This window comes from Cucurbita pepo, chromosome 20 (genome assembly GCF_057944985.1).
Source record: "Cucurbita pepo subsp. pepo isolate OVF chromosome 20, ASM5794498v1, whole genome shotgun sequence".
Lineage (NCBI taxonomy): Eukaryota > Viridiplantae > Streptophyta > Magnoliopsida > Cucurbitales > Cucurbitaceae > Cucurbita > Cucurbita pepo.
Window position 1 is genome coordinate 9231070 of NC_141817.1, and position 9501 is coordinate 9240570.

General features: G+C 36.2%; 1 protein-coding gene across 3 annotated transcripts; it reads right to left on the reverse strand.

Annotated features, from left to right (window-relative positions):
* Window positions 1-632: 632 nt before the first annotated feature.
* Window positions 633-9257, reverse strand: LOC111782845 (phosphatidate cytidylyltransferase family protein). Of its 3 annotated transcripts, none has more exons than XM_023663663.2 (14): window positions 8666-9256; window positions 6479-6586; window positions 6131-6334; window positions 5848-5952; window positions 5381-5451; window positions 5228-5308; window positions 4916-5127; window positions 4560-4749; window positions 4373-4438; window positions 3871-3959; window positions 3658-3772; window positions 2645-2696; window positions 2461-2561; window positions 633-1134 (listed from the first exon to the last, which is right to left on the reverse strand). In XM_023663663.2, the coding sequence occupies exons 1-14, from the start codon at window positions 8754-8756 to the stop codon at window positions 1021-1023; spliced, it is 1599 nt and encodes a 532-aa protein (XP_023519431.2). In that variant the 5' UTR covers window positions 8757-9256; the 3' UTR covers window positions 633-1020. The 3 variants fall into 3 exon arrangements, with proteins under 3 accessions (XP_023519431.2, XP_023519430.2, XP_086976807.1); XM_023663662.2 differs by having other exon boundaries at window positions 6479-6591; XM_087120681.1 differs by lacking the exon at window positions 633-1134 and adding an exon at window positions 1222-1281 and having other exon boundaries at window positions 6479-6591; window positions 8666-9257.
* Window positions 9258-9501: the final 244 nt, after the last annotated feature.

Below are 9501 nucleotides of genomic sequence, written 5' to 3' on the forward strand. Positions count from 1 at the left end.
GAAGTTCAAATCTCTACCTAGTTAATCGGTAAAGGAAGTAACACAATACAAGAATGTGTCGATTTTAAAAGCTCGATCATCTCAAGTTGGTTGAGGCGCTCCAAGCACTTGGCTTGACACCCCTTGCTTGACCATGGTGCCAAATTGTATGGACCGTACATGGCACGAAGTTTTGGCCTACACTACATGGTCATATAACTCTCCCAACAACTATTTCTAATGACCTTTCATGTCCGCTCACAAGAACACGTAACAGCCCAAGCCCTCTCTCAACAACTATTTCTAGTGACCCTTCATGTCAGCTCATAATAAAACGTAACATCCCAAGTCCACCGCTAATCGATATTGTCCGCTTTGGCTCGTTAGGTATCGCCATTAACTTAACAGTTTTAAAAACGCATCTGCTTTGAAGAGGTTTCCACACCCTTATAAATAATATTTTTTGTTCCCCTCTCCAACCGACAAACTCAGTCTTCCTAGTCACCCTGTAAGCTATTTTACAACACTGTCAAAATAAAATAATCATGGTAAGTATTGACCGTAATAATATAAGATGAGGTTAAAGAATGGCAAGAAAGAAAATAACCGCTACCAAGTGGTCCGTACACTATGCAGAGTTGGGAAGAGAGGGGTTTCAAGGATATGTGTTGTATGCATTTCTATAAGTATAATTTGTTCCAATGGTAAGTTGCTACAAAAATTAAACGCTCTCTTCTAGGAATCTTCGCCGCAGCATTGCAAATTACACAATCTCTACCCCTCCCTCCCCTCTCTACAGCTAACATTATACCTTTTTTAATTGAAAAGAATAGAAGTTGAATTAGATAACGAAATATGATACAAGAAGAGACCATATGTTAGAGGTTTCCAGCAGTAAATATGAGCTCTTTGTACAAAAGTGTGCAATCTGCTGAAGAATGCAAGACTTGAGGCATTTAATGAGACGCTAAGTTGAAGTTTTATTTGGAGATTGAGAAGCCAGCAACAAGCTGAGTCGGCTGAAAGGAGATCTTAACGCTTCTACAAGCAAAGAAGGCTGAAGAACACAAGCGGTATGAAAGCGTTGTCAAGCTGTGCTGTATAAGCCTCCAACAAACCACTAACTGTGACGGCTAGGAGAAGAGACAGCCATCGCTGAAAGGGTAATCAACCGTATCAGGAATATATAGATACAAAAATTGTAAAGACATCAATATCGATAAGTAAATTATTGGACAAATTACAATTTAGTGCTGCAGTTTGAAATCAGTTTTATTTGATCTGCATGCTTTGCCTGTTTGACTGTGGCATGACACTTAATATGTTTGAATTATTAACAATTAATAATTTATATTGTTTTGTGTGTGTTTGTTTGTGTGCGTGTGTGTGTGTGTCCGGTTTCCATTTTCTCCCTACAATCTCTCCTCGCACCCAACCTCATCTCTTTTCTATCTCTAACATCGGTCAACATCTTCTCCCAACCTTCTGCATCAAGAACGATGGGAGGATGATTTCAGTTACAAACAGACCTCCATCTAGATAGGTAGAAAAAATGGATTCAACTGAAACAATCCTGGGAAAATTAATAGAAAAGAGGATGTGAAGTAATTGGTTTGTAAGGTTTGGTTCCCAAAACTTTCCTTTCACTCACTCTGTTCTTTTTGTCGATTTTAAGGTTTTAAAGAAACTTTTTATCTCATGTTCAAAAAAAAAAAAAAAAAAAAAAAAGGTTCCAAAGAAACTTGTTTCAGTTTTCCAATTTATGGGGAAATGAAAGTGGCTGGAAGAATTGTTGAGTATTTGCATAATCACAAAGAATAGGAAATTGATTCGGGCTTCAAGTTTCACATTGCTGGATGACAGGCATGGTATGGTCACCAATTGGCTCTTGAGGGAACACCTATTCTAGTTCATACCAGTCCTACTCCTAAAAGCATTGCTCATGGTGATTCATCTAGTGGCTGATAAGATCATTTTGAAGCTAGCAGCACAATGTCGGTCTGGGTAAGATCATACTGTGGTTGCATGGCTTCGACTTGTATGCCAGAAGATGACCAGCACACCCCAAGTAACGAGTATTGAAGCCAAGTAAGACTGCTAAGGAAAGGGATTCAATTTCTCCAATGGATCCATAGTATCACTGCAAGCACCCCTAATTGACCCAGATTTTGGGGGTAAGAGGTTTAGAGGAAAAGTTACCAAAGATTTAGGATTTAATTATTAAATAGGTCGTTTACTATAGAGTAGCTAAATGAGATGGCTACTGGTTTTTTAATGGGCGTGCTTATAAGTAGAATGAGTAGAGGAAGTCGAAGCAAGCAACTTTGTAGTTGTCTAGTATTAAGCTTGATCAAGAAAGACACTCAAGTTCCCCAAATCATTCGAGATTCTATTTTGCTGCATTTCTTTTCTAATTAACATCATTTTGCCGAAGTTTCTTTTGCTGATTAGTGGTTCAGAAGGATAGAGAGATCGACTAACCTCTGTCAAAATATATCCAGTGGATGCTAGAAGTGGAAGCAGAATAGAACAAGCAGCTAGAACAGATGTGATACCAGCAGCTGTACCTTCAATGGTTTTCTCTACAAAGTGCAATATTCCAATATTAGACGTTTAAATCACAAAAACTTATATCATAGGGCGCATGAACAAAAAGAATACTCACTTCCAGTTTTGCTCCATCGCAGGACACCATACTTGTGACCAACAACAGATGCCTGAGAAGGAAGAAAACTATCATTTTTATTATTAAAAAAAATGGTAGTTTGACCACTAGTAGTCTTCGGCATTAAAAAATTATGTTCATATTGATGTTATAGTTCTTTTTCTTTTTTCTTTCTTTTTTTTTTTTTTTTGGTAAGAAACTGAAGTTTATGAAATAAAAAGGGCATACAAAACATAAGCCCCAAAACAAAAGTAGTCCAACACTAACAACAATAAAGAATCCAGTCCAAAAGAACAAGATTGATCTTATATTTACTAAACGATCTAGAGACTAACGCCCAAACATAAGCAATAAATCTCACTAACTCTCAAACCTCCTTCCTAGATTTCTCAACACCGTATTTTTTATGAAAATTTTAGTTATAGTTGAGAATTTCATTTTCCAACCAAATGCCCGTTGAAATGAAATTAATTTTTGTCTCATTTTAAAGTAGAAGATCCTTAAATTCAAAACTATTTGTGCATGTCTGGTTTAGTAACAGCCCTATCAACCATAAATTAAATCAATACAACAAGAAATCAATTGCCAAAGAACAAATATATGTTTAATATTAGGTTTGGTTTGTTCCTCAGGTTGTTCAAACTTAAGTACTCATAGTTTCAAATGAACTACCTACAACATGATAGTTCCCACAGCTGTCAACGGCTGATGTTAGAGGGCCAAAAAACATCAAGAATCATAGATTTTTCAATGGTAGAGCTTACGAGCATGCTCCATTTACTTTTGAGAAACAAATAAATTATCGGCCAAGAAAATAGTCCAGCATAAATGTTGAGATTTTCAACTCATCAGTCCCATTGTTTCAGTTAATGCGAAAAGGATTAGTTTAACCAATAGAACAAACAATAAATCAGAAAAATAGCACATATTTCAGGACAAACTCGAATTTCAGCATTTAAATTCAAGCAGATATCTCAGAGTCACCACCAGAGTTGAGGGTATAATCCACTCACCATTGTATCTCCAATTCCAAGACTCAGTATTCCAGCAAAAGGTGCAAGTGGACGGTCATTGTAACCAGAGGACATCCAAATAGGAAGCGCACATCCCAATAAAAGTGAGAAGTGGCTTAAGAAAAGATATTAACAGATAAAAGGGTTAGATAAAACTTATTCTCCTAAAGTTAACAATACCTTACAGTATATATGAAAAAGAAGATAAAATACCTCACAATAAGAAATTCAGAGTCACGGTGATCTGTGAAAGCATTCATAAATTGATGCACAGGTTCGCCCAAAGGCCAAATCCTCCATACCTAGAGTAATGGTTTGTGTGAGAATAATAATAATAATAATGATATTGAGCCTCGTCTCATGATTTACACTTAACTGCACACACATTTGCACATATAATCGTTGTTCCAACTTTAATTTCTTGATAATCATAGTCTTATTATAATTTATTGAAGCAAGTCATCCTCCCACATACCTTTCGTCTGAGTTCCCCTCCATTTATTATCATATATACAATTCATGGAGTTCAATAGTTTATTTGACAAATTATGAGGGCAAGTGTTCTATCTAACAGCAATCATATCAATTGATAACATCTCCCAAAATGAAAATAACAGTCACCAAAGTTATCAAATAAATGATTGTAGACAATACAGCAACGTAAAACTAATGAAAGTGTAAATTGAATATCCATACGTTCAAGTAATTAACTTACTCGAATAATTTCTAATGCCAAGAAAACTGCCAAAGCTGCACCAAAGGCTAGATTGAGAAACCTTGGCTGAAAAAAAAAATCAAAATACTTTTCAGAATCTAGACACCTAATCCAGAATGCCAGCATTGTTTTGACTAGAGAAGAAATTGTCGTAGCAACTAAGCATCAATAATTAGAGCAAGTTTACCTGAAAGATAAGTGCAGGAAGAAACATCAAAACAGCCATGAGATGATAGTATTTACGAAGAAGAATTCTCTCGATCTTGCTACTTCTTGAGATATTGTAGAACCGCAGAATAGATGCACATATAAGAGACAACCAGTAGACGCATAAAGATAGTCTTTTAACTGGTTCTGAAAATGTAAAGGATATGACCCTGACAGAAAGTCAATTATATGGATAAGCATAAAGAGTTGACATGACAAAATATGCTCCAATTAGGTCAATGAATCAACTTTAACAATTTTTATAGACTTATGAGAGTAAGTAAAAAAACTAAAATTTTCAATAAGCTGAATTCAAAATTCCAATGGATTTCATACCATAAGAAAGGATGTGTGTCAAATTCATGAACTAACATCATCCATGATGGGACGACCACGATCGAAATGAATCCGAGGACGGCAAAAAATATCATAGATCTTCTAATCTCAAAGTATTTCTTAGCTTCAGAGTTTTCAGTGTTCACAATGCATTCCCATCGGTGGAGATGTTTAAAGACCACTGGGCACAGAAGAAGGCCAAGCAGCAGACCCTACATGTTGGAATAACCATGTTAATCCCCAAAGAGAGTAAAACATGTGAATTACTGAGACAAAAAAATGTGAATCAGCTTCCGCAAACAAGATGTAAACCTGAATTATGGGACTAATCTCACTTCTGTTCATCATATACTGAAAAGAAACCAATTCTGACGAACTAAGAGCCCCAAGCATCTGCTCCAACCAATCTCTTATTAAATATATATGCAACAGTTATATTCCAAGGAAAATATATACCCTACAAACCTTAGCAATAGTACATCCTAGCATGTCACCAAAGTAGAGAACAAGTCCAGCCGTAATCAATAGCGCTTCCCCTATAAGAAGATGGCACTACCATTGAAGAAGTAAGCCCGTGAAAGAAATTTGATTTAAACATTAAAAAATCATAAGTTTGGCTTGTGATCTTAACTACTAGTGGAATCTGGACCACAGAAAAATTAAAGCAATTTATTGGGCTTCTGGAGGTCAATTAGAAGTAGAACACAGCATATTTAGGAAATGATATTAACCAGCAAATCATTGAAAACATTTACATTTGTTCCCATTGGAGATAAATATGACATCAAATTTTCTGAATAATTTCTGCCTTGCCATGGTTGATCATTTTAATTAATGAAAACAAGTTACAATGTAGTGATTTTAGTTTTTCTCAAATACCAAAGAAATTAAAACCATCTACTACAAAAAGAAAAGAGGCATACAACACGTACCAATGGAAGCACAAGATGGAAAGGTACTAAGAAGATGCTGAATCAATTTGGAAGCAACCAACCCATGACAGAGTATCCACGACGACATAAGAGCCATGCGGACAACTGATTGAAGAGAAATCAGAAGAAAGAACAAAAATAAGTATTGAAACATGAATTCAAAAACTCAACAAAAAAAATCTGCAGATTTTTCTCCATTCTATTTCTGACCTAAACAAGGAAAAAAATCATTTTAGTTTATGAGAAAGAAATGAAAGAATTCACTAGAAGCAAATTTAGTTACCATTCGGATACATTGTTGCTAAGGAACTATAGCACACAACACCATATAGGATCTTACAACCCAAACCAAGCTTCAACCTCCAAAGATGATGGAAACGTGTTTGTGAAACAACATCAGACTCATGCATAGCATTCCAGAGAAGCATAAGCACACTCAAACAGCAGGTTGAAGTTGACCAGAAGTGCATAGTCCAAGTTTCGATCTCTGAATACATAAATTAAAAAAGTCCTGGTGGTCATTAACCAATAATAAGAACAAAAGGGCTTAGTTCCAGTACCAACAACTAAATTAAGAGAGCTTTAAGAAATAATGCCAATCATAGTCACTGTTTATTTAGAAACTCCATACCCTCAAGTCCGGTGTGATTGGATGAGAAAGCTCTAGTAAGCTGAATCATCTTAGCAAGCATTACAGCAGGAAGTGTAATTGCTCCTAATAGTATTCCTGATGAAGCACCTGGCCTACGGAAAATGGCAATTGAAAATCATTGATATAGCAAAATTGACAACATAAGAAAATAGATCATTGAACAAAGTCATTGCGTTGACCATAAAGACCACACTTCCAGCAAAAGTTAAAATAAATTTAATAGTATTGGGAATTCAAACCTACAAGAGCAATAAAAGAATAACAGAAGATCTCTTGAAACTTAGCTAGATGACAAAATATCCATTTACATGGGTTGGGTCTCCCGTAGTGAAAATTTACAAGATAAGGGGGTAAAAGGAGAAATGTAATCTCAAAAGTTAGTTAATATAGAATTATATTGCATGTTCAAGAAGCACAAATATTTTAGTTAGGTTAAAGTGTCCTTATCCAATATGGATTGGATATTCCAACACTTTGATACTTGTTGAACATGTGTCAGACACTAGCTAGCACAATCAACGTGTTAGAAACTAATTGTATAAATTGAATATGAGGCTGAGACTTCTTAGGCATGTATTGAACAATTACTGAGCAGAATAAATAGACATACATAGTACTATATGACAAAAAAAAGCTAACATAAGTGTAACTCAACTGATTTAAACATATCCCCTCGACAAAGAGGTCAAAGATTCAAATGCCCCCACTCTCACTTGTTGAATTATTTTTTAAAAAAGGAAAAAAAAAAAAACAATAAATTTTCAGTCCAAGTCTTTAGACTTTTAAGCATAAGGTTATTGATCTTAATATTGCTTTTTGTATAAAAATGATATATAATTTTTTAGTTCAACAATTGTGGAATAAAGGATCGAACCATCAACTTTTCGAATGATAACTGGTGCCTTTATCTCCTGAGCTTTGTGTGTGTACTGTTTATAAAAAGCAACCTTTCATTGATAAAAAAAAAAAAAAATACAAGATTACACCGAGCATCCAAACAGGAAGCCCACAAAATGGAAGGCCACTAAAGGTCTTCAAACCTGTAAGATAGGCTTTTCGAGTAATTACAAAAATCTTTCGTAATGGAAGCCAAAAGAGAGACATAAAATTTAACAAGGGACCAAACATCACTAGGATATCTGTCCAAACCCCTAAAAAATTTGTTGTTCCTCTCTCCCCAAAGGTCCCATAGTAAAGTACACAGTCAAGCCACAAGAAACGACCTTCTCTAAAAGGCGAAGAAGAAACTCTTTGATCATCCCCTTAAAGTCTCTATGGTGAGCTAACTGAAAGCCAAACGCCTCCAAAAAAAATAATACCACATAGAGTGCACAAAGTCGCATCTCAAAAGGAAAGGATCCCAGTCTTCCTCCACCTTCCGACAAAGAATACACCAAAATGGGCCAATCAACAAAGGCCACTTTCTCGGGATCCTATCTAAAGTGTTAACACAACAATAGGTAACTTGCCAGACAAAGAACATAACCTTCTTTGAAAAAACAAAATCCCTATCGGGAGAAAGGTCCAACAAACATCAAAAGAAGACACTACAAGTGAAACCACAAAAGAGTGTTCAGAGCCTATAGCCACCATGGTCTTGTGTGTCATCCAAGATAGAAATAACTCTTGATATATTTTGCACTAGGTGTTTTAATGTTCACAGTAGTCCCGAAAGGCATCACAGTTCCCTTCTCCCATTTCCTTTTCCGTCGTCTCCCATGGTTTCTGGTCCTCGACTTCCTCTACGTCATTTCTCTCTTCCATTTCAAAACGTGCTCAGACACCTAATTGATAGGTACATTGGTAATCTTCTATTAAGTAGATAAAAGGAGACAAACATGCCATGAAAGATTCATATACGCCAGCCATTTCTCCCTCATTCAAAACACTTGCAAAATCCAACACCCTCACAGTTACATCATACCTACTGTATACGTGTATAGTCTATCCTACGTTTTACCCCTTCTCTCGTATTCAAGCTTTCACAATTCGAGGTCCAACACATTCATATTACTAAATTTCCCAAGCAACATCCAGAGATCAGAAGACAACAACTGGAAAACTGACCAAAGACGTTATTAAACGTTCTAAATTAGAGAAGTGCAAGCAACCCTATAGTCTAAAGCGAGAATTCGATGAATTAGAAAGAAAAGAAAAATAAGGTACCTGGTCTTAAATTGATGAAGAGAATTGGAACTCTCTGCTTGGATTTCGATGCAAAGAGCGGACAGGGTAAGCAGAGAGAGAGCAAGACCATGATAGAGGAGGGAGAACGGGAGAGAAACCAAGACGCTGGTGATGAAGAATAGAACCACAGCTCTCTCTCCGTTCAGCAACGGGATCATCGAGAAAGCCATCGTAAATCCAGAAAACTACACAACAAAAAAAAAAATGCCGACAACCACTCCAGCGGCTGAACCGCCGGCCAGATACCAACCAATTCAATGATGGAATCGAAATCTTCCAGCAAAATAATCCCCAAAATGAGACTCAAAACGGCTGATCGTCCTGTGAGGCCGCTTGTGGTACCAAGTCTTTAGAAATCCCCGTTGCTCAGAATCTGAGATCCATGGAGTTGTTGAGACCAAGCCGGCTTGAATCCCAACAACTGCAATCAAGCAATCGTTCTGAAATTCCTTGGATTGATACACAACCGCAGCAGGCACCTAGATTTCCTACCCCGTTGGCGCGAGGGGCACGCCCGAATATCAGATATTCCAGGAATTTTCTCTCTCCATGGTCACGCGTTCCCATTTGAAGTCAGATTTTTTAGGATTATAAATCAAAATTAGCCTAATTCCAAATTTGCCCCTACTTGCTGACGGTTTAATCCTTCTCCAACCTAATTTTATAAACAGGTAGATAATCCAATTTATTTAAAAACTATAAACTTTAATTTGTTACGTAATAAAAATTGATATTTTATTTTGATTCGATTTTTTATAAAAGAATAATAATAATGGTTATAAGAATTACTACAAATTTGAAAATACAATATTTAA

Coding starts and splice junctions, on each gene's coding strand:
- LOC111782845 (XM_023663662.2), bottom strand. CDS start 8,856: ATGGCTTTCTCGATGATCCCGTTGCTGAACGGAGAGAGAGCTGTGGTT. Junction 5,953..6,130: donor AGCAACAATGTATCCGAATG/GTAACTAAATTT, acceptor CTCTTCAATCAG/TTGTCCGCATGGCTCTTATG. Junction 4,439..4,559: donor TTCCTGCACTTATCTTTCAG/GTAAACTTGCTC, acceptor TTTTTTTTTCAG/CCAAGGTTTCTCAATCTAGC.